The sequence below is a fragment of the Aspergillus pseudodeflectus genome (genome assembly GCF_044049435.1).
Source record: "Aspergillus pseudodeflectus strain CBS 756.74 chromosome Unknown BJX68scaffold_39, whole genome shotgun sequence".
Lineage (NCBI taxonomy): Eukaryota > Fungi > Ascomycota > Eurotiomycetes > Eurotiales > Aspergillaceae > Aspergillus > Aspergillus pseudodeflectus.
The window spans coordinates 186,024-208,576 of NW_027263815.1; the positions used below are offsets into that span (position 1 = coordinate 186,024).

The following is a 22,553-nucleotide window of genomic DNA, read 5'->3' on the forward strand; positions in this document are numbered from 1 at the left end:
GCCAATATATCGCTGCGTCTCGCACTATCCCAAGGACAATCTCATTTATGGGCTCTCCCGACAACATTCTTCCACGCTTGTAGTTTATTACCACTAACATCATGCCTTGAGCGTCTCAGGAGCGTCAACTTCAAGACCTCCAGTGTAATATAGATAAAAACACAAGGGATGGACTACAACGTGACTGCACTATTTTGACATGTGATGTATTTATATATATATATTCTCTTTTCTCTTAAAGAAGCCGGCGTTGGTTCTAATCCGAGTGCGTACTTCGGCCATTTCAAAAAGCTTGAGTTAACCTCTGTGCCTGTTATGCACGTAGTGGGAGTTTTTCAGACTTGGGGTTCGCGCGAGAATCGCGTGGGCGCCTGAGGCACCGTCAGCGAGCGAGGCGAGGTCACGTGCTTGATCCCCCGCACACAGATCCGCTTCCGCCACTCCAGACGGAGTAGATTGAGAGGATCAAGTATCTTGATATCATATAGCCAGCAATACAAGTTCCGTCCTCCTGTTGCAGTAGGCGGCCGAAGCTCCAACGGCACCATGAACCGCCTGGGCTTACGTCGAAAAGCGAAGCGACGGGTATTAATTTAACACGGCAAATTCCTGAGAACGACATATCTCAAATTCCACACTCGCGTCTGTGCACCCGCTTTCAACATGCCTCCGCGGAAACGGAGACGACCAGACCTAGTCGAGCAGACAGGGGTAGAATCAATTGAGGAAGCACAGAGTGCTCATCCTAACACGAGCCATCCAGGGGGCGAAAGGGCGTTTTGCTGCCATTTCTGTACCAAGGCTTTTCATCGAAAGGAGCATTTACAGCGGCATGAAAGACTCCGTGAGTCTTCCTGTCTGCTTGGAGACAACGGAACTAATTTATTTCCAGACACCAAGGAGAAGCCCTTCCGGTGCATAGTATGCCCAGTCAGCTTTGCGCGAAGGTATCAACTGCTTTCCTCTGCTGCTAACCACAGACAATTGGGTCCCGCTAACAGCAAGCGACAGAGACCTTCTGGCTCGCCATATTCGCCTGACTCATGAACACGATGTGGTGCCTCGCTCTGATGGCGAGGCAGACCACGCTGGTCGTGACAGGAGCTCATCCAGTTCCAGGACCATTCCTGAGCGTCTAAACATATCAAGAACACCAAATCAAGAAGCTTTACATGATGTGACAACCGGCCTTTCCCCGGACCAGGCATCATCTTGCCATGAGGCCTTGTCATTTTCAGTGCCCTCTGTTTCACTCAATTTTGGAGCATCCCAGCCTGCCATGCTCTCACCTATACCGCCAGTTACACCGGACATGGTATCGGCTCAACAGACCCACAGCATTGGTGACTTCGATTTATTCATCGAAGGTATAACCCCAACATACGGTGGTCTATCGTCCTTGATTAATGATCAGTATCTTTTGCCTCTGCCTCCATCTCCACTCTTCCCTACTCTCGGATTACAGCCACGATGGCAGGACTCGGAGAGCAGCTCTTCTGTATCAAATCGGCCATATCCTTTGGAACCTCAATTAGTCGATAGCTTCACATCTACATTGCCCTTATCGGAGCCTTTTCATGTTACAAAAGATAGAACAGAGCCCCAGAAGATTACGCAACGAGACTGGGACCGCCTCTTGATTGAGGTTCAAACCCTTGCGCCGACCACCCCCAAAGGGTTCTTTCTTCTTTCGCACCATACCATGACCCGGTACATTACCACCTACTTTGCAGGATTTCATCGCCATCTGCCATTTATACACCTACCTACATTTTCGAGTGCGAAGTGCCCAGTGGAGTTGATTCTATCGATGGCCACCATTGGTGCTGTGTCAGCGTTTGATACCAACAACGCTACTATGCTGTTTCGCACGGCCCTTGCAATTTGCCAAGAGCGGCTTCGCCAACGCAAGGAACAGCGGCACCATATGACCTTCCACACCAAAACAGCACGGCCAAGGCCTCTGCGACCGACGGGGATTGTGCGGAATGTGCCCCCTTCTGGCGAAACATTTCAATCAGAGCCAGATCCACAAAGAGAACAGATGTCTCCGTTTGACCCTCTTCCGCTTGCACAGGCATTGCTTATTCTTATGGCGGTGGCAACCTGGGGGAATTCAGAAGCTATATTTGACGAGGCAGTCGGGATACAGAACGTTTTGGTCAACTACCTGAGAGCCGAGAAACTTTTGGAGGCACAAGCATCTACAATCCCAAAATGGGACACCTGGACACAAGAAGAAGGCTTCAGACGGACCGTGGCCATCATCTTTTGTTTCCTCAATTTCCATACTATCGTTTACGACATCCCGCCGCCGATTCTCAACTCGGAGATCAACATTCATCTACCTTCACGCGAAAAGGATTGGGAAGCAGCAACCGATGAAGAATGGCAACAAGCTCGAAGCAACCATGAGGCCGAGCCCCACTTCCAGTCAATCTTCGCCTCGCTATTCTCAGCACAAAGAGAAGAGTCTCAACAGCACTGTTCTTCGTTGGGCAGTTATACGCTGATTCTTGCTCTGATTCAGCATATCTACTTTTTGAGAACAGTAGCAAAGGGCAAACTGCAAGACGATCAGATGCTATCCCCTGCAGACATGGCCGAAGTCGAACGAGCATTAAAGAATTGGCAGCTTGGTTGGACTCATGATCCCGAAGCTTTCCTAGGCCCAGGCAGTCCACTCGGTCCCATATCCTTCAATTCAACCGCCCTACTGCGAATGGCCTACATCCGACTCAACGTGGACCTTGGTCCATGCCGAGCTCTAACCACCCACGATCCTCAAGAGATTGCAATGTCAATGTATCATAGCCCACCTCTAGCGAGGAACCGCAGACTCACCCGCGCAGTGCTCTACTCCGCTCATGCACTAAGCATCCCAGTCAAAATTGGAGTCAATATCGTCGCACATAATCAGGCATTCTCCTGGTCGCTTCAGCATTCGCTATGTGCTCTGGAGTGTGCCTTTGTCATCAGCAAGTGGTTGATGGCCATACAACCCCACGTCTCCGAAGGGACTGTTGATGACGAGGAAGAGGCAAGATTATACACCTATATTGTCGACATGGCGACGGAGGCAGAAGCCGGGAGTGAAATGGACTCATCTTCCAATGCCTTGTGCAGTCGAGTCGTCAGGATTTGGGCGACGATATTGAGTGGAAAGGCTCATTGGAATGTCGTGCGAATGATCGGCAAAATCCTGGGGGCCTACGCTCGGATCCTGGAGCAGCAGTCTCTATAGAGCTAGGACTCCGTGATAATCTATTATCTGACATTCGTGCTAGACATTGGAGGTTTAGAATGCTCGAGCTTCGCAAAATCGCTCGTAATAGGAAGACAACCTTGGCCTTTGCGTCCTCGTTCAGCTGTTGACTACAGCCAGGGTGCAAGCTAGTAACTTGGCCTTCGCATCCACGGTTGGTTGCAAGGCCTCATAATGTGATGTCTTCAGATGCGGTCATGGTTAGCGGCAATAGGCTGGCTGGATATAACCGTAAATTACTTCTTCAATTCCACATACGACCAAAGGTGTGTAGACTGGCATGATATCGTCGGTTGGGCGGGGTGTTTTGCGGTACTCGTCCCAGTTGATGTCTTGGGGACCAGGCTGCCCGGGAAGTGAGCTCAATCCAATGCCGAGTCTAGCTCCAGTATTCGCCTAGGATCTCGCTATATCAAACCCCGAACATCCAGCTTGTATCGCATTCGTATCGAATTTCGATTCTGGTCCTTTACTTGGGCCGTATCTGCTCATCGACCACTCCCCAACATCCCCATACTTAATCCATCGATGATTAGGGTAGGCTAATTTTGGCACCATCCCACTCATCCCCACTGTTTGCCAGAGCAGCAAGCCGTTGAGAGGCTTATTGCACAACGGCACAGTTTCAGCTGTCGGATATACGTGACGTGTGCCATGCCTAAATCAGGATCGACCCGGCATTCCAGTCCGGGATACTGCACCTCATATTGGCAGGATGGCCCAGTTGTCTACCTGCTGTTCATATTCCTTGAACTCTTGAGCGACTCTTTCGAGTTCATTGAAAAAGAACTGACGGGAAGTCCTGTTCTCCACACCCTGTGGTCGTATGTAATGACTGCTATTTAGAAGAACACCGGATTCTACAGGGTAGAACATGCCTGGATTATTCTAGAGCAATATTATATCTACTCTAGCACAGAGGAACCTCGCTGAATTCCCCCACGGGATTTTCAACGCTCTCGATTCGTATGCCATTTCTTCACTGCTTCTCCTGCTCCTGCGCCGGAGCCGGCGCCCCACGCACAAGACCCTCCTGGGACGGCGAGGGCCCAACCCCATACACATCAACAGGCGTAGAAGCAAATTTCCGCGCGGGGACACGAGTCGCAAACAGGATATCCAGTTCAGCATACGTGCGGCCCTTGGGCTCCGGCAAACGGAAGTACGCCCAGACAAACACAATCAGCGCAGTACCACCCCAGAAGAAGCCTGTCTTCCCCGAGGCGTTCCACGCAGTCGGGTTCATAAAGTACGGCTCGAGGACCTGCGAGACGACGTTGACGATCTGGTACGCTGTGCGCGCGAGGCAGACGGTGAGCGGGCGGAGACGAACCGAGGAGATCTCCGAGACGAGCGAGTAGGTTACTGGGCCGACGGTCATGGAGTAGACGAAGAGCCAGAGAAAGCAGAATGAGGCCTGGGCCCACATGCCGCTTGTTGTGTTTGTCGATGCGTTGATGATGCCGATGAGCATGAGGAATGTGCATAGCATGGCCAACCCCCCGACGTATAGTGTGCGGCGGCCGAAGTATGTGATGAGCCACCAGGATAGGATGACGCCGACGAGGGCAACGCCCGTGCACCCGACGCCGAGCTGGAAAGCCTTGCCCGGGTCCATGCCGGCCTGTTCGAAGAAGTAGGTTGGTGAATAGGCGAAGCTGCTGCCGGAGAGGATCTGGCCGAAGAAGGCGACGCAGCAAATTTCCGTGCGGCGGAGGTCAACGCCCTTGAAGCAGTCAATGTAGGTCGTCCCTGCTTCGATCTCCGCTTCGAGCTTGATTGTGTGCACCATCATCGCCAGCTGCCCGTTGACCTGCTCTTCCGTCTTGTTTCCGCCTAGTCGGCGGATGCTGCGCTTGGCATCCTCCAAGCGATCTTTCCGGACCAGGTACCAAGGGCTCTCGGGCGCCAGCCAGCACACCACCATCAGTGGCAGGGGCCATATCCACTGGAGACCAAAGGGGATGCGGTAGCCCCAATCGTCGGGTCGGTCCTGTAGCCCATACAGCACGCCCATGGCGATAAGCTGGCCGATCGCCCAGCACATGTTCACGTAAGTTGTAAGGTATCCGCGCAGATTGGTCGGGCATACCTCGGAAGCATACGCGGGACCGATTGTTGCAAAGACTCCCCATGACAGACCGCAGAGGAGCTCACCCACGAGCAGCACAGCAGCCGAAGGTGCGAAGAAGACAATGAAGATAAATGCCGTCAAGAAACACAAGGCCACGAACATGACCTTTCGGTAGCCGTAACGCGATGCCGCGTATCCATTGATGATGCCGCCTGGTAAATGGATTGTGTCAGCGCTGCCCTGCTTCTCATGCGTTTGGGTCCTTACCAAAAATGCAACCAACCGTGCTGGCCATATTCAGCCCCGTCTGCCACGGAGCGGACACCTGCCACCCAATATCACCACCGTAATCCTGGCCAAACTTCTTCTGAAAGGTCGGGTAGCCAAAGAAGTTGCCCATCAGAATGGTGTCGTAGCCCTCCATGATGATGGACATGGAAATCAAGACCGACCAGCCGACGGCCTTCCGATTGTCTCGGAGCGCCTGCCACAATGTTTGCTCGCGCTCCTCGTCGGTCGCCTGCTTCGCCTCGACGATTGCCCCGACGCCCAGCGTGTCCTCCACATGGTGGGCAGCCGTCTTCTCCAGCGCAATCTCCGTCTGCGCAGCGTTGGTAGCCATTCTGAGGGGAACTTCGATGAGAAATGCGTTGGTTCGGGAGTCTTGCCCACGGCTGGAGTGCGGGGATTATATGGGCTACTCAGCTGCGTGGAGCCACCCCGTTCTGACCGTCCCATCTGGGGAATCATGGCACTGATTGGAGAAAGACCACTTTAATTCAGGCTAATTTGACTGGTCATGTGTGGACGTGGGTGGACAGAGGAAGGCCAACAGGACGGTGAAAATAGCCCCGAAACGTGAAGCCTTTACCAGAGTCAGGAAGAGTCAATTGGCTCCTGGGGAAGCGAGATTCCGAGCCCCGCATATCTGACATTGGCCCCCGGGGATGGATTGGTCCCCTGGGGTAGCGAAGTAGTAGACCCGCTTCGTTCCCTGGCAAACCGAGGCAACCGGCACGCCGACTCGAGTTTTCGCCACCTCATAAATCCTGGTGAAAGGTCAGGTTTCGCAGGCATTAAAGGTATCTAAAAAGCCATCTCATTAGCTCCCATCAGACTCACCCCCCAAATGATGATCTTAGTACTTAACAACAAGGGATACTTTCCCATCTCCGGAGAAATTAGAATCCTCGGGTGAGTTATTACCGACCGAGGCAAGTCTACGATCAACTTGGCATGAGCAGTCAAGGAGAACGGCGGATGCTTGTGCCGGAAGCTTGACGAAGCTTGGAGCGCCAAGTCAACCCTCCGTGTCGCATTCGGAAGTTCCCCGTGACCAAACTGGTACAGTAGTCAATCAATCATATTAGCCTAAAGGCAGCGATTGCGTCGTTCTGAAGAGATAAAGTGTCTCACTGTCTGGGAATATCGGTTCATTGCTTCCAATCAAGCGCCGTTCGCGTCCCATCAGCGCCCGATAAGAAGATGTCAACTGTCACCCCATACTACATAGTGTGGCTGTACTGGAGACAACCCAGGCCCGAGGACCGCTGTAAATGCCATAATAAGAACGACAAAACGGCGGTCGTGGATGCCTTGCTCTGGGGTAGATTGGAGGCTACCCTATCAAGGTACTCCCCCTTGGGGCCCGGATCGATATTCGCGTGATAATGAGAGCCAGCTCGGTTGTTGGGTACCGCAGTTAAGGAGGCTGAACAGGCGGTAACAGCTCCTTTGATTTCTCTCTCTTCAAACTGATCTGAAGAGATGGACCCGGTTCGTCACTCCGACTTCGCGCCACGCGGCTGGACAATCCCTCTCGGCGGCTATTGGTCAACATGCGCATTGATGTCCACCAGTATATTATTCTTGATACCATCACCAATGATAGCATGCGGCATCCCAGGCTGCCACGCCTTAACAGCCTCAAGCTGGGCAATTTCCTCTGCTGTGAGCTGGATATCAATCGCCTCGACGTTGGAGAGGATGTGCTCGACTTTGCTGCCGCCGACGACGGGGAAGACACGATGGTATTATACGAATCAGGATTAGTATCCGGCGGCGAGACGGGGGGAAGGCGAGCGAACCTTGTGGAAGAGATATGCGATTGCCACGGCGCCCAGCGAATGCGCGCCGACCTCTTTGGCGATAGCCTCCAGTGCATTGACCATGTTTATCTCCTGCTCGGTCCTCTCCCACCTAGTTCCAGCAGTATCCCGGCCCTTCTCGCCAGTTGCTCGTCTCCTCTCTTCCTCTGCATCGCTTCTCAGCCTACCCCCGCAGAGAACCTCCCACGGCGCAACGGCCATGTCGAACCCTCTCGCCATCGGAATCACCTCGGCTTCAAGGCTGCGATCCAGAACGTTCCAGCAGCCCGTGTAGATTGAGAGTGGTGTCTTGCCATGGTCGACCGCCGACTGGTTTGCGCGAGCAACTACCCATGTGGGAGTATTCGAGGCTCCCAGGTACAGCACTTTACCTGTTGCCGAGGTAGTTGACGCGTTGTTTGGTGTTTGTGTCGGCGGCTTTGTGGTCGGCCTGGCTGTATTTGGTGGCGAGGATGATTTGATCACGCGTCTTCCGAGTAGCCATCCATTGACCGACGAGCTCTTCAGACTTTCCGGATTGACTATGGATGTAAGCTACCATCCAGTTCGGAGGGGGTGCCGCTATGCGTACGCACTAGTGGTTTGCGACGTCAATGAAGTTGCCTCCATTGTCAAAGTAGGTGTCGAGCAACTTAAATGCTAGCCCGTCACTCGTGCGGTTGACACCATTCGCCGCCCAGTTGTCGCCCAAGGCGATGGGCGAGACATGGATGAAGGCTGACTTTGACAGGGCGCGGTAGTATCCGAGTAACGTATTCGGAGGCGGGGGACGCCGAAGGAAGAACTTTTCCTCGGGCATGGGGTTTGGTTCTATCTGTATCCTGGTCGTGTCTAGAATGAGCCGGTGGTGGGGAGTGAGAAGGAGCCACTGTAGGGCGCAACCTCTTATAGATCCACCATGACCGTTGCCTTGCATAGCCGGCGCAGTGCCAAAGACGCTGATTTCAAATCGTCATCACCGAGCAGCATTATTTATCCACCACTGCGATCGAACAAAATGCAGGTGGTAAAGCGAATAGTCTGTACCTGAAACCGGAGAGTATGGTTACCAGCAGAATGCGATGAAATGGCGGAATTCGGAACTCCGAAACTCCCCAGAATGCATGGCTCTGCTAGAATGTGCGAGAGTCGCGGACACTCTTTTGTCAGGTTATTCTCCGGCGATCCTCTCGTGTCTAGGCTGGAGAGGTATATAGGGACGACGCGATCGGAAGGGATATATCGTTGGCCCAAAAGATCTGGATCCGGGATCGAGTGGATATGTGATAACACTTTCATACCCTGAGCACGAAGGAAGAAAAGTCAGCATCAGTTGGGAGAGGTCCGGCTGCCGGAGGCGTAGGAGAAGGGCCTGGGATATCTCACCATTAAAAATCTTGACAATGTCAGCCGCCGAGTGTGGCTCTGGCAGGAGCTTCGCCGGGATCCAGCACGGAAGAAAAGACAATGCAGACACGATGTTCAAACAACTCCTTGCCGGACAGTGTAGAATGGGGAGCCACCAGGGTCCGAGACGGGGGTGCATCGCACCTTCCTTGTTCAACGAGTCCTTCTCGACCTTCCTTGAAGTCACGACTAGCCACTCGCTCGAACTGTTCGGTGCATCAACCATCATCAATTCAAACCTTCACTCATTTGAATTATCGTTTATAACCCAACTTACAGCCGCAATGGGGGACCCCGTTCCTCCAGCAGATAGTAGCCCTTACACCCCCTCGACACCCGTGTCCGAAACCCTCGCGATCATCGGCTGCGGTATGTCGTCAATCTTAGCTCCCCATCACTCTGCCCATTCAAACATGCCCCTCTGACAATGAGTTCCACAGGCAACATGGGCCAGTCCCTTCTAAGCGGCCTCCTCGCCGCAACGAGTCCCCCACCAGACGAAGACAATGAGAAGCTCACGCACTTCATCGTAACCACGCGGAGACGAGAAACGGCTGAGAAGTTGCGACAGCTACACAACGAAGATAGGCATCGTCTCACCATCTACACAAGCGAAAACAATCTGCCTGCCATCCGAGAGTCTGGGACAGTGATTCTCGCCTGTCGGCCCGGCGACCTAGATGGCATTCTCAACACCGAGGGACTACGCGTTGAGTTGTCCAAGAAGCTGGTGATCAGTGTGCTGCAGACTAGGACGCCGCAGGAGATAGTTGATGCGCTTAATGATCGAGTGCAGGTAAACGGGCAGGCGACGAACCTGGTACCTACGGTGGTGCGCGCGCTGCCGAATCTCGCAGCGGGGTGGAGATTGTCCATGACTATCATTGAGAACCCTGAGCCGCTTCCTGAGGAGAGATTGGCGATGGTCACTTGGATTTTTGAACAAATCGGGGCAGTCAAGTTCCTATTTGGGGACGCCTTCTACGCGGGCGCCATGTTGGCCGGTGCCGGGCCGGCGGTTATGAGTATTGCTCTTAGTGGGATGTTTGACGGCTGTGTTGAAGCCGGGTTGACCCAGGCGGAGACAATCGCGATTGGGCATCGGATGTTGCTCGGGTTGGCGGCCCCCATGGGCCGTCAACACCACCTGCTGCAGATGAGAGAGTCGGCTGCTACTTGTCCAAAAGGGCCTATAATCAAAACTCTGAACCAGATCGAGAAACACGGTGTGAGAGGGTTGCTCGCGGACGCTATGGTGGAGGGGATATCGTGTTTTGCAAGGGAATCTCCGTCAGGAGTGACACGTCAAGGCCCACGATCAACGCAAAGTAGATTCATTCTTTCTGTTAATTAGCTGGCTGCAACGGCAACCGAGGTAGTCCTGGCAGTATCAGTCAGGCAGATGTCACTAGTATAGTCAACTCTCTAGCTTGGAGTATCCAATTCGAACATCATCACTATGCTCGTTCATACTCCTCCGCTGTCGCTTCCGAACCCACGAGGCGTAGAAGCCGACACACGCCTTATAGCTCCGTCTGACTGGGCCCGCTCGTAATCTCGCGTATCGTCTTGGGCGGGTTCCTCCTCATGTGTCGCCGGTGGAGTAAGATTGCTCCAACCACGAGAAGCACAGTCCCGACGGCAACCCCAGCACCTATTCCGGCCTTTGCGCCCGACGACAGACCCCCATCATCTTGCATATAGTCTTCATCATCGCCGCCTATGCCTTCCCTTATCATTGGAGGATAATACAGTGGCGTCCCTGTAGGTTCGCTGTCGGAGGAGGTGCTGGTCGGATTTGGTGTAGGAGTCTCAGTCACGGTGTGATCAACAGTGGTGGGAGTAGAAGTTGTGGAAGTCGCCTCGGTGACCAAAATACTGTACACGCCAGTCCCGTCACTGTAAACATCTCCAGTAACGACGTGGGTCGTGTACACCTGGATGTTCATCGTCGCTGTCGCGTTCGCGCTGATAAGGGGCATCGCGCCGGAATCTACCACGAGTCCTTGGGCTTTTGCACCCACAACCATGGGTCCAGGCCACTGTTATGGGGTCACCTGCGGAGAAATTCTGACCTGGAGTGGGCGAAACGATCTCAAAATCATCCTCGAACGCTGCTCTCGTGTCAGAATTCTGGCGGAGCCTGAAGAGGTGTGAACGACATACCTGCCCGGACCAACGCGAGGGTCCAAAAGATATCGACCAGAAAAGCGAGCATGATGGCATACCCTCGCGATCATGAATTGAGAGGATGGTTCCTGGGGAAGAAGCGGGGGGGTAAACTCGTCGTTCGCCTGGGAAAGTCACGACAAACGGAAGCCAACGCTGATTGGAATGAGTGCTTATTTTTAAAATGACAAGGATCCTCTCGCGATGCAACGACGGTACACCTTCAGCTGGTCTTTCGGTGTAATCTGATTGGGCTGAGCAAGCCTTCCTTTGTCCTTGACTCCTTCTCCCTGGAACTAACGGCGCGTTGTGGTCAGCCTGGACCTAATTTTAAGACTTCTCAGAGCCGATCGAGCTGCAAAGAGTCGGAGCGAAACCTCCTCTGTTGGATCCAAGAGCTCGGTGAGGTTAGCCTGCGTTTTGCAAAGACAAAGCTGCGAAGCACGATAGGTTCCTAAGATCAACTCACAGATGCCCTGCAGGAAGGTCAGGTATTATTAGAATTGGCGGCAAAACTTAGTCCCAGCATTGCAGGGGCCGTACAAAGCCCCTGAGCTGATTTTCTTCTGACATCGCTCTTGACTGATGCCCTGATTCAGACTGTGCGACGAGTTAACGTCGCACAAAGCCGGCTTCTTGGGGATCCTCGCTGTGTCTACCCGCGCTTAAGATTGGGCCGTACTTTGGTCGTAGATCTTTTTCCAGGTCTCGCCGGTACAATCGCTCCATAGGGCAGGCGATGCCGTATCGCTAATCGTACGTGTCAACCGCGCCTGGCCATAACGATCCAACCAATCTCGATGGGCTAAGTTGGAGACCGAAGCCGTCTGCGATCTTTCAGTCGAGCCCAGCGTGACTAGCAGCGGCCGGGTAGGACGCGCAGGTGACTCAGGAGACCGATGGGTTTTCATGGGTGAGCTTTTCCGAATGGAAAATATCTCTTGTCGGTCGTAACGAAGAAGATTCCTTGACGAAGTTCAACTTGGTGATGATGTCATACAAGAAAAGAACACAGATTTGATGGGTTGTCGAGCGGAAGATAAGCGCGGGGTCGTCGGAGGTGAGGGGTGGCAGATTAGCGGCGCCGAAAGATATATAAATGACGGGAGATAAGATATCTCAACAATCTCCGATGGGTACCGCGGATCAACTTTCTATATTATGACGGCACCTGGACCGGTGCTTTGCGCAAGGACTTCAAAATATGTCTCAGCCATGCATGGCAAGGCAACTGGCCAACGCAACTATCGTGTGATGGATGTATGAACTGCAGGTAGAGTCGTATATGTAGGTGGCTTAGCGGGCGAACCCCTCATTTGGAGATAAATAGCGTAACATCGCCTGCTCCAACTTCGTAAAGTGAGCACTGCCAACGGAATGAACCCCAACATGGTATGGCGGACACGCCCATCATTGTTTTACACAGGAATCAGGCTGTGCAGCTCGTCGACTACGCAGCATGGCCTTCTACTACCAGCTCCGGCAGCCAAAGGCTCACCACTGGCGGTCCTGCCAACCAAGAGCCTGATCTACTCGGTGCTGTTTACATCAGTGATCTCGTCGCCGCTTCTGAAGCCCGCCTTGGGACTGCTGAAGTACGTGATTGACTCCAAGTCCTCGGTCATTCACCCGTCGAAGAACCCGGCCATGCGCTATTTTCTGCGAAAGACGATATATAATCACTTTTGCGCCGGCGAAAACGAGATTGAGGTCCGTCGTTCGGTCGAGAAAATGAAGGCTCTTGGTTTCAAAGGTGTGATCCTAGGGTATGCTCGGGAATCTGTGGCGAACATGGACGATGCCAAACACTTGCCTGCCTCGTCAAACGCCAAGCAAGAAGTTTGGGACCGCGCCGTCGATGAGTGGAAAGACGGCAACCTTCGTACTCTTAAGATGATTGGCCAAGGCGACTACATGAACGTCAAGTGAGTTCACCCTGTCGAAAAGCTGCGGGATCTAACGAGACAGATTCACGGGGGCTGGCCCAGCTGCAGTCGAAGCTCTCATACGAGGTGATCAAATGCCACCTCCCCGAATTCAGGAAGCCATCGAGGAGATCTGTGCGGCCACTGCAGCGCAGGGGTCACGCCTGTGGATCGATGCAGAGCAGCAAGTTTTCCAATCAGCCATCGACAACTGGACCATTGATCTGATGAGGCAGTTCAATCGACGGGGGCACGTGGTTGTCTTCAACACGATCCAAGCGTACCTGAAATCGTCAGCAGAGAACGTCAGTCGCCATCTCAAACTTGCACAAGCCGAAGGATGGACATTGGGAATCAAGTTGGTCCGAGGCGCCTACATTGCCCATGATTATCGATCGAGAATCCACGACAACAAGGCCGCCACGGATAGTAACTATAACCACATTGTACAGTCTCTGCTCACGCGCCAGTTTCCAACAGACGCCTCAGCTTCCCCGCACATGTTCCCGGATGTTTGCTTGTTCGTGGCGACGCATAACGCGGAAAGCGTCCGAAAAGCCTATTCGCTGTCGCGGTACCGGATGCACAACAAACTCCCGACAATTCCTGTTGAACTGGGTCAACTGCAGGGTATGGCGGACGAGGTGAGCTGCGAGCTATTGGCACAGAAGTTTGCAAGTGATGTCACCGCGGGGCAGAGCTGGGGGCAATCTGCAGAGCCAGGAGTCTTCAAGTGTTTGGCCTGGGGATCTCTAGAAGAGTGCCTCCATTTCCTACTGCGCAGGGCAATCGAGAATCAGTCCGCCATGGAGAGAACTCGGCACACGGCTGTTGCGCTGAGAAAGGAAGCATGGCGACGGATTGCCTGGTAGACCAATTGATGTACCCTATCCCCGCCTTTTGAATTTGCGCCAGCGTGCACGGACATACAGATTGAGCTCTCCCGGGCGAGAAGAGAAGTGTCATGCGATGCCCCACAAATTACATCATGCCAGCAGTGAGACAGGAACCTCGTGACAACCGAGCGTGAGAGTGCGGAGAACCCTGTACCTGCTACTCTGTAGAGTCAGCTATTTGCTATGGTTTGAATTGTCGATCCTTTTAGTAATAGTGGCGTCAGTACGAGGCTGGAAGCGCACGGAAAGTTTGCTTGGTCTTGTGTCTGCCATTTTTCAAGGTCACACCAGGATCTCACAATATTGGGCCCCTCCTGCTCTTGAGAATTTGTTTTGTCTCGGCGAAGTCAAGATCCTCTTCCTCAAGGATCGCTTCCCGCTCACACGCTTCAAGAATTTTCAGCACGTATTCCTGACAGTCCCATTCAAATGTCTCGTTATCCACCCTCGCTCCATCGACGATTTGCTTCAACGTAGCAACGTCCGGTATTCCGATTTCCCCGACCCAGAGCGACTCGATAAGGCTGTTGGAATCGGTAGGTTTGGCAGGAGAGGTAACTTTGGTGAAGGAAGGATGTTCTCCGTCGACTTCAAAGATGAGGTCCTCTTGATCGGTGTGAAGGTGAAGCGCCCAGTGTTGGAAGTTGCCGTAGCGTGGCTGAAAAAGGGCCACAAATAAGGAGGGGTTGCCCATGCTGCGTTAACCGTGGACGACTAAGGATGCCAAGCGACATAGAAATTGTAGCGATAGTGAGCGAAGAGCAGGTAGACTGAGATGAATGATTGTGAATCAATGGTTTTGATTAAAGCTGCCTTGGTTGCAAAAGAGGTTTGGACGGAAAGAAGAGTTTCGGTGTTTGGTGTTTTTGGTGATCCATCATCCCCTGTTGCCTGAGTTGCCTGAGGCCGCGATTCTCCCTCATCACAGAGTCACTCTTCCTTCTCCCCCTTCCTCAAGCCTTTTGAGACGCTTTCTGGGAACCGACAGCGACACGTACAATAAGGCGATTGAGATCCTTCGGCAAGCCCTATCCCCGGCAAGTTATGTTATGCCGTAAGTTTTCTTATTTCCCCGTGTCCCCTGCCACGGTCGGTCCCACTCTCCAGCGCTCCGCAATCGGCTTTGCGAGCCAAACATGGGGAGCTCGGGGTCAGTCCGGCCATCAATTTCACTGATCTATCTGACTAATTGTGGAACGAATGTCACTTTCAAGTTTTCTAGTCTTTTCTACGACCACCGATAGGCGCAACCGTTGTTCCTCGCAGGCTGGCTCGCTCAATAATGACGATCGATCCCGCCAGTTCCGGTCGGCTAAACGCCTCGGGATGCAACGTCATCGGCTCCCCAACGCCAAAACCAAATGACGATGGACAAGGGTGGTTCCGCGTGGCTCTTCCAGACTTCCTGCTCCCAATCACCGTGCTCGCCCTTGACTGTGGCTTGGAAAACTCCCGCTGGTTGAAGAAAAGTTGGGAAGGTCAGCCAGGTGAGGTCGCATCGGGCAGGGTGCACTTGCCCAGTTTCCACAAGCTTTGCGGGGGAAAGACGTCTGGGCCTCCGTCAGCGCCGAGAGATCTTCATCTTCCTTGCTGATATTGGATACGAGATGGAGGTGGAATAATGGAAACCTCGTCGTCACTTTGTCAGTGCGCACAGTGATTTATATTCGGTTGCCTGCCAGCCGCCCGGCGGGACCTCCTGTGGTACTTCTCACAGCACGGGATCGCAAAATGCGCTTCAAGGTGAGTACAAAGTCTGCATCAACGTCTGGATGCATACTGAACTCGTTCTGAACTAGTCTATTTCTTCCTGGCTACCTCTACTGGCCCAGTTCCCCAGCGGAGGGACGAGTCTTCCGAGTCAATACGATACGCGCGTGGAAAATGGAGTACGACACCACGGAAGTGGACATGCCGGCCCCTCCAATAACACCTACGAAACAATGTTCCCGGGAGTGACGTGGGATGAGGACCGATGGATTCTTACTACCAAGACTCTCGATCAAGGCCATTATCAATCCCGCGGCTCTGTCGCCAACGGATACATCGGCATCAGTGTGTCCAGCGTTGGCCCGTTCTTTGAGCTTGATCTGCCCGTCGCTGGCGATGTCATCAACGGTTGGCCGTTGTATTCCCGACGACAGTCGTTCGCTACCATCGCTGGATTCTACGACCTTCAAGCGACTACCAACGGGTCAAACTTCCCATGGATGAACCAGTATGGAGGAGAAAGTGTCATCAGTGGTGTACCTCACTGGAGTGGTCTCATATTGGATCTCGGAGGCGAGGATTATCTTGATTCTACAGTGGATAACAGAACACTCAGCGACTTCAGCTCTAGCTACGATTTCAAGTCGGGCGTCTTGTCGTGGTCGTATACGTGGACACCCAGGGGCAACAAGGGCTCCTATGCGATCAAGTACCGGCTTTTCGCGAATAAACTGCATGTTAATCACGCGGTGGTGGATTTGCAAATAACCCCTTCGCAAAACACCCAAGGGTCAGTCGTCAACGTTTTGGACGGGTATTCCGCCGTTCGTACGGATTTCATCGAATCTGCAGAGGAGGATGGTGCCATCTTCTCAGCAGTTCGCCCATGGGGAATCTCTGACGTTTCTGCATACTTCTACGCGAATGTGACTGGATCCAAGCATGTCGACCTTTCGTCTCGAAGACTCGTGACCGATAGAGAGTTTGTGAGCAGCAATGAGTCGTCCATTGCCCAAGCAGTCAATGTCAACTTTGTTGCCAACGAAACAGTCCGGATCACAAAATTCGTGGGTGCTGCTTCTACTGATGCTTTCGCAGACCCACAGGAAACGGCCAAGCGCGCGGTGTCTCAGGCCCTGCAAGATGGATATGCTCGATCTCTGCGGTCGCACGTCGAAGAGTGGGCGAGTATCCTACCCGAAGACTCGGTTGATCGGTATATCAATCCTGCGACGGGTCGGCTACCTGACGACGATAATATCATCAACTCCGCAATCATCGCTGTGACGAATACCTACTACTTGTTGCAAAACACCGTGGGGAAGAACGCTATCCGTCTTGCATCGGAGGCCCCTCTCAACCAACACAGCTTCGCGGTAGGTGGCTTGGTTTCCGATTCATACGCGGGTATGATCTTCTGGGACGCAGATGTCTGGATGCAGCCTGGGCTTGTCGCATCTCATCCTGAAGCTGCTCAGGTTGTCACAAACTACCGCACCAAAATGTTCCCTCAGGCCCGCGAGAATATCAAGACGACATACACCGGGTCTAAGAATCAAACATATATAGATCCTGATGCAGCGATATATCCCTGGACTAGTGGTCGCTTCGGCAACTGTACTGGAACCGGCGCCTGCTGGGACTACCAGTACCACCTGAACGGCGACATTGGCCTATCCTTGATCTACCAGTGGGTAGCAAGCGGAGATACCGAGACTTTTCGGGAGAAGCACTTTCCTATCTACGATGCCGTCGCAACGTTGTATGGCAGCATTGTGGAACGCAATGGAAGTTCGTGGACATTGACGAACATGACGGATCCTGTAAGCTTGCCTCGCATCCTTTTGATGTCTCTACTAACAGAATAGGACGAATACGCCAATCATATCGACGCCGGTGGCTTTACGATGCCGATGATTTCCGAGACGCTGGAGTACGCCAACACTTTCCGCGAACAATTCGGCGTCGAACCGAATGACACATGGAGCGAGATCTCGGACAATGTTCTCGTGCTCCAAGAGCAAGGCGTGACAATAGAATATACCACGATGAACGGAACCGCGGCAGTGAAGCAGGCTGACGTTGTGCTCGTCACTTATCCCCTGGTCTACGACAACTATACCGCAGAAAATGCTCTCACCGATCTCGACTATTACGCGAACCGACAGTCTGCGGATGGCCCGGCGATGACCTGGGCCATCTTCTCCATCGTCGCGGGAGCTGTCTCTCCCTCTGGCTGCTCTGCATTTACTTATCAGCAGTATTCGTACGCTCCGTACGCGAGGGCACCCTTCTTCCAACTCTCGGAGCAGATGCTAGACAACGCGAGCATCAACGGCGGGACTCATCCGGCTTATCCGTTCCTAACCGGCCATGGCGGCGCCAACCAAGTCGTTCTGTTCGGCTACCTGGGCCTCCGATTCCTTCCTGACGACGCCATCCACATCGAACCGAACCTTCCGCCACAGATCCCTTATGTGAAGTATCGTACGTTCTACTGGCGCGGCTGGCCAATCTCGGCTCAATCGAACTATACGCACACCGTGATTCAGCGTGCTGCAAATGCCCCGCCCTTGGATACGGCTGATCAACGTTTCGCGAACGCTTCCATCCCTGTTTATGTCGGTCTGGCCGGGAATGCAACCCTGCACCGCCTGCCCACTCGTGGCCCCCTTACAGTCCCCAACCGACAGATCGGAACAATCAACACGATTGAAGGAAACTTGGCGCAATGCAGCCCAGTCTCGTCGCCTGATGAGTTTGAGCGAGGCCAGTTCCCGATCTCGGTTGTGGATGGCGCCACCTCCACGCGCTGGCAGCCGACATCATCCAACAGCAGCTCCGTGACAGTCAACCTGGGAGTAACGATGGATCGAGCGCAAACCATCGCATCGGGCTTCCATTTCGAATGGGCTCAGGCGCCGCCAACCAACGCGACGGTGATTTTCCACGACGAGCCGTTGCAGGGCCGTGTTTCGGTGGCTTCCCCGGGGCCGAGCGCACGGATTGTGGCGGCCCTCACAAACATCGAGCAGTCCCGGCCCTACGACGAGGAGTCGACCGATTTGAATGAAATCAGGATCCCAGTTGGAAACACGACGACAATTCAGCTCGATGAACAGGTCCCGGTTGCGCGGTACGCGACTCTTGTGATCTCAGGAAACCAGGCGCTCAGGGATGGGGACGAAGATGTGGGCGCGACCGTGGCGGAATGGGTGATCCTCGGACCAAACTCGGGACGCGCCCAACGGCGAATCAAGCGCGTCGCAATTCCATAGCGAGACAAACTGTTTGTCTATAGTACTGTACAACGTGACCTGAGTGTCGGTCAAAGCTCCAATATTGAATACCTTGAACCTTCCCCCCGGACTCCCGGAGTAACTCTTGATAAAGTGTTGTGGCGCTCTGCTGGCCGGTAGCGTCGGAACGTAAATCATCCTCCGCTCCACCACTGGGCCTGAACCACGGTTAAGAATTCTTCAGCGATGCCGACCGATGTGTAAGTCGAAGAGTCGAGTTCTGCAGTTTGACTAATTTCAGGACCAAGAGGCCCAGTTTGTATCACAACCAACCCCGCAATGTTGTTATGGAGACGATTGTCAAGCAACAACATCATTGGCGCAACTCCATCTCCGGTCGATCAGTCTCGGAAAGATGAAGAATGTTCCGTCAGCTGTGAGAAGCGACGATGATGATCGATTCCTTCATCTCGGTTGCCTGACGACTTTGGAGTCGACATGCTCGAGCTCAGCCGGGGGCTTGGATGTGTGTAGCTAAATTTAGTTGGAATGATTGGAGTCCTCAACAATGGGACGCCACAAGCCCAATTGATCGTCGTCTGTCAGTTTGGAGGAATGCAGGCTTAGCACAGTCACCCCGTCACACCAATAGTCACACCAATTCTTTATCTGTCTGCAGACTCGTCACAGCGCGGGTGCCAAGATGAGGCCAGTGGAGCCCCAACAAGTGCGAGAAATCGGGGATGACTGGATTACCAAGCACTCTGGCCTCGCCCTCTGCTCTTATACAACATACGCACACGCTTTGCCAGCCTCTGCCTCCGCGCCAACCACTCATCAGCCCACAATTACGCACGGCCAAGAGCTATCGACTGCCTGGGCGTCCGCCCGTTATACCGCACGGAGACAAGCCCCCGAGCCCTTGCTGCTTCCCGTCGGGTTCTGACGTATGGGAAAATCCCCGTTTGCTCCTTCCAGACCATGTTGCTGAAATAAGCGACACCGCCTGGCCCTGGGGGCTGGCTCCCTCCTGCCTGTTCAGGTTGGGCGTCCAGTGTTCCTGCAGGCTTGTCCCAAAACCCAGACGATGCTGCTGCTGATCGACAGGCCTGTGTATAAATAACTCCGGAGCTCCCCGTTGCTGCTGCAGCCGGCAGGAATGCAAGCTCCATCCTCCAGCAGATTTAAACATTCTTAATCCCTCATCCCCTCTATTCTTATTTCCTTTTTCTTTGTCTTTCGCCATGCGTGCCCTCGGCCTGTTTGGCCTCATTGGCGCTGCCAATGCAGTATGCCCTTATATGACTGGCGAGCTGGATCGTCGCGACACGGGCCACCAGGATGCAACCGAGGCTACGGAGGAGTTTCTTTCGCAGTACTACCTCAATGACGAGGATGCCTACATGACCTCTGACGTTGGCGGACCCATCGAGGATCAGAACAGTCTCAAGGCCGGCGAGCGAGGTTCGACTTTGCTGGAGGACTTTATCTTCCGTCAGAAGATTCAGAGGTTTGACCATGAGCGAGTGCGTCCACTCTCCAAGAGGTCTCATATTTCTCGCTGACAACGATAGGTCCCCGAGCGGGCTGTCCATGCTCGTGGTGCAGGTGCCCACGGTGTATTCACCTCGTACGGCGACTTCTCCAACATCACCGCCGCGTCCTTCCTCCACGGTGAAGGCAAAGAAACCCCCGTCTTCGTCCGCTTCTCCACCGTCGCCGGTAGCCGCGGTAGCTCCGACCTCGCCCGGGACGTCCACGGCTTCGCGACCCGATTCTACACCGACGAGGGCAACTTCGACATCGTCGGCAACAACATTCCCGTCTTCTTCATCCAGGACGCCATCCGCTTCCCCGACCTGATCCACGCCGTCAAACCCCGTGGCGATAGTGAGATTCCGCAAGCTGCGACGGCGCACGATGCCGCCTGGGACTTTTTCAGCCAGCAGCCGAGCACCCTGCATACCCTGCTCTGGGCCATGTCGGGTCACGGTATCCCACGCTCGTTTCGCCACGTGGATGGATTCGGTGTGCACACTTTCCGCTTTGTTACTGATGACGGGGAGTCGAAGCTCGTCAAGTTCCACTGGAAGACTCTGCAGGGTAAGGCTAGTTTGGTCTGGGAAGAGGCGCAGCAGATTTCCGGCAAGAACCCCGACTACATGCGCCAGGACCTTTTTGAGTCGATCGAGGCTGGGCGTTATCCTGAGTGGGAGGTACGTCGAATTTCACCGAACTGGATAGATTGTACTGACGAAACAGCTTGCGGTGCAAATCATGGATGAGGAAGACCAGCTGCGCTTCGGATTCGACCTCTTCGACCCTACCAAGATTGTCCCTGAAGAGCTCGTCCCCTTGACCCCGTTGGGCAAGATGACACTTAACCGCAACCCTCGCAACTACTTTGCCGAGACTGAGCAGATCATGGTATGTCACCCTTTAAAATTGTATCCATGCCATGCTAACAAGACAGTTCCAACCGGGCCACATCGTCCGTGGTGTTGACTTCACCGAGGATCCGCTCCTCCAAGGTCGTCTTTTCTCGTACCTCGACACGCAACTCAACCGCAACGGTGGCCCCAACTTTGAACAGCTCCCAATCAACCAGCCTCGCGTTTCCATCCACAACAACAACCGCGACGGTGCCGGTCAGATGTTCATCCCGCTGAACCCGAACGCGTACTCACCCAATACCCTGAACAGCGGATCTCCCAAACAGGCCAACCAGACTGATGGCCGCGGCTTCTTCACTGCTCCTGATCGATCAGCTAATGGCAACTTTGTCCGTGCGCTTAGCTCGACCTTTGACGATGTCTGGTCGCAGCCTCGTTTGTTCTTCAACTCTCTGATCCCCGCCGAGCAGCAGTTTATTGTCAACGCCATGCGGTTCGAGAACGCCAATGTCAAGAGCGACGTCGTCAAGAACAACGTGATCATCCAGCTGAACCGCATCTCACATGACCTTGCTAGCCGTGTCGCTCGCGCCATTGGTGTCGAGGTGCCTGAGCCCGACACCACTTACTACCACGACAACACGACCGCCGATGTCGGTACCTTTGGTCTGCAGCTCAAGAGCCTCGCCGGATTGAAGGTCGGTGTTCTCGCCTCGGTCAATGCCGAGCAGTCCTTCAGCGTTGCCACTGCTCTCGCTGCCGAGCTCGATGGCCAAGGAGTTGACGTCGTCGTCGTTGCTGAGCGTCTCGCCGACGGGGTGGACCAGACCTACTCCGCCTCCGACGCCATTCAATTCGACGCCGTCGTCGTTGCTCCCGGGACCGAGGACCTCTTCACCAACATGGTGACCGCCACCTCGACCCTGTACCCCGCCGGCCGCCCCTCGGAGATCCTCACCGACGCCTTCCGCTTCGGAAAGCCCGTCGCCGCTGTTGGATCTGGATCGGCTGCTTTCGAGAGCGCTGGCATTGACACTGAGGGCAAGGGTGTTTATGTGTCTGAGAGTGTTGACGGGGCTTTCGTTCACAGTGTCCAGGAGGGTCTGACGACGTTCCGCTTTGTCGAGCGCTTCCCTGTTGATCAATAGAGTTCTCATGAGAGAAGAGCACGGATGAGAGATACATTGCTATCGACAATTAATATATTCCTATCCTACGTTATCTATTCTGAGCTATCTAAGAGTTGGTAGACTGCAGAACTCACTTTCGGATGATTTTGTCCATTACTACAAGAAGTTTTAATAATTCAGTCTTGGTGTTTATCTGGCCAAAATGTGGGGAACAAATGAAGCTGAGCAACCATCATGTGAAATATATGTATCCGAAGT

At 53.7% G+C, this 22,553-nt stretch overlaps 9 protein-coding genes across 9 annotated transcripts; 5 read left to right on the top strand and 4 right to left on the bottom strand.

Annotated features, from left to right (window-relative positions):
- The first annotated feature begins 450 nt into the window (after positions 1-450).
- On the top strand, positions 451-3,475 carry BJX68DRAFT_137708 (uncharacterized protein). Its single transcript, XM_071036412.1, has 3 exons — positions 451-844; positions 893-947; positions 1,012-3,475. Exons 1-3 carry the CDS (start codon positions 664-666, stop codon positions 3,242-3,244), a joined length of 2,469 nt encoding a protein of 822 aa, XP_070896376.1. The 5' UTR covers positions 451-663; the 3' UTR covers positions 3,245-3,475.
- Positions 3,476-4,066: 591 nt separating this feature from the next.
- Positions 4,067-6,180, bottom strand: BJX68DRAFT_138190 (general substrate transporter). The gene is made up of 2 exons (XM_071036419.1): positions 5,607-6,180; positions 4,067-5,551 (listed from the first exon to the last, which is right to left on the bottom strand). Exons 1-2 carry the CDS (start codon positions 5,959-5,961, stop codon positions 4,245-4,247), a joined length of 1,662 nt encoding a protein of 553 aa, XP_070896377.1. The 5' UTR covers positions 5,962-6,180; the 3' UTR covers positions 4,067-4,244.
- Positions 6,181-7,165: 985 nt separating this feature from the next.
- BJX68DRAFT_256994 (NADP-dependent oxidoreductase domain-containing protein) lies at positions 7,166-8,246 on the bottom strand (the record flags this gene model as incomplete). Its single annotated transcript, XM_071043269.1, has 4 exons — positions 7,166-7,330; positions 7,427-7,881; positions 7,913-7,968; positions 8,023-8,246. 4 exons carry the CDS (start codon positions 8,244-8,246, stop codon positions 7,166-7,168), a joined length of 900 nt encoding a protein of 299 aa, XP_070896378.1.
- Positions 8,247-9,151: 905 nt separating this feature from the next.
- Positions 9,152-10,271, top strand: BJX68DRAFT_138069 (pyrroline-5-carboxylate reductase). Its single transcript, XM_071036417.1, has one exon. It carries the CDS (start codon positions 9,261-9,263, stop codon positions 10,185-10,187), a length of 927 nt encoding a protein of 308 aa, XP_070896379.1. The 5' UTR covers positions 9,152-9,260; the 3' UTR covers positions 10,188-10,271.
- Positions 10,272-10,356: 85 nt separating this feature from the next.
- On the bottom strand, positions 10,357-11,051 carry BJX68DRAFT_269449 (uncharacterized protein; the record flags this gene model as incomplete). The annotated part of the gene is made up of 3 exons (XM_071046355.1): positions 10,357-10,826; positions 10,891-10,947; positions 11,000-11,051. The coding sequence occupies 3 exons, from the start codon at positions 11,049-11,051 to the stop codon at positions 10,357-10,359; spliced, it is 579 nt and encodes a 192-aa protein (XP_070896380.1).
- A 1,340-nt stretch (positions 11,052-12,391) lies between these two features.
- Positions 12,392-13,799, top strand: BJX68DRAFT_269450 (putative proline oxidase Put1; the record flags this gene model as incomplete). Its single annotated transcript, XM_071046356.1, has 2 exons — positions 12,392-12,927; positions 12,971-13,799. 2 exons carry the CDS (start codon positions 12,392-12,394, stop codon positions 13,797-13,799), a joined length of 1,365 nt encoding a protein of 454 aa, XP_070896381.1.
- Positions 13,800-14,118: 319 nt separating this feature from the next.
- On the bottom strand, positions 14,119-14,517 carry BJX68DRAFT_269451 (uncharacterized protein; the record flags this gene model as incomplete). Its single annotated transcript, XM_071046357.1, has 1 exon — positions 14,119-14,517. One exon carries the CDS (start codon positions 14,515-14,517, stop codon positions 14,119-14,121), a length of 399 nt encoding a protein of 132 aa, XP_070896382.1.
- A 710-nt stretch (positions 14,518-15,227) lies between these two features.
- treA (alpha,alpha-trehalase treA) lies at positions 15,228-19,163 on the top strand. The gene is made up of 3 exons (XM_071036414.1): positions 15,228-15,566; positions 15,623-17,356; positions 17,402-19,163. The coding sequence occupies exons 1-3, from the start codon at positions 15,555-15,557 to the stop codon at positions 18,809-18,811; spliced, it is 3,156 nt and encodes a 1,051-aa protein (XP_070896383.1). The 5' UTR covers positions 15,228-15,554; the 3' UTR covers positions 18,812-19,163.
- A 704-nt stretch (positions 19,164-19,867) lies between these two features.
- Positions 19,868-22,530, top strand: cat1 (catalase catB). Its single transcript, XM_071036413.1, has 4 exons — positions 19,868-20,298; positions 20,347-20,988; positions 21,035-21,199; positions 21,246-22,530. Exons 1-4 carry the CDS (start codon positions 20,017-20,019, stop codon positions 22,311-22,313), a joined length of 2,157 nt encoding a protein of 718 aa, XP_070896384.1. The 5' UTR covers positions 19,868-20,016; the 3' UTR covers positions 22,314-22,530.
- Positions 22,531-22,553: the final 23 nt, after the last annotated feature.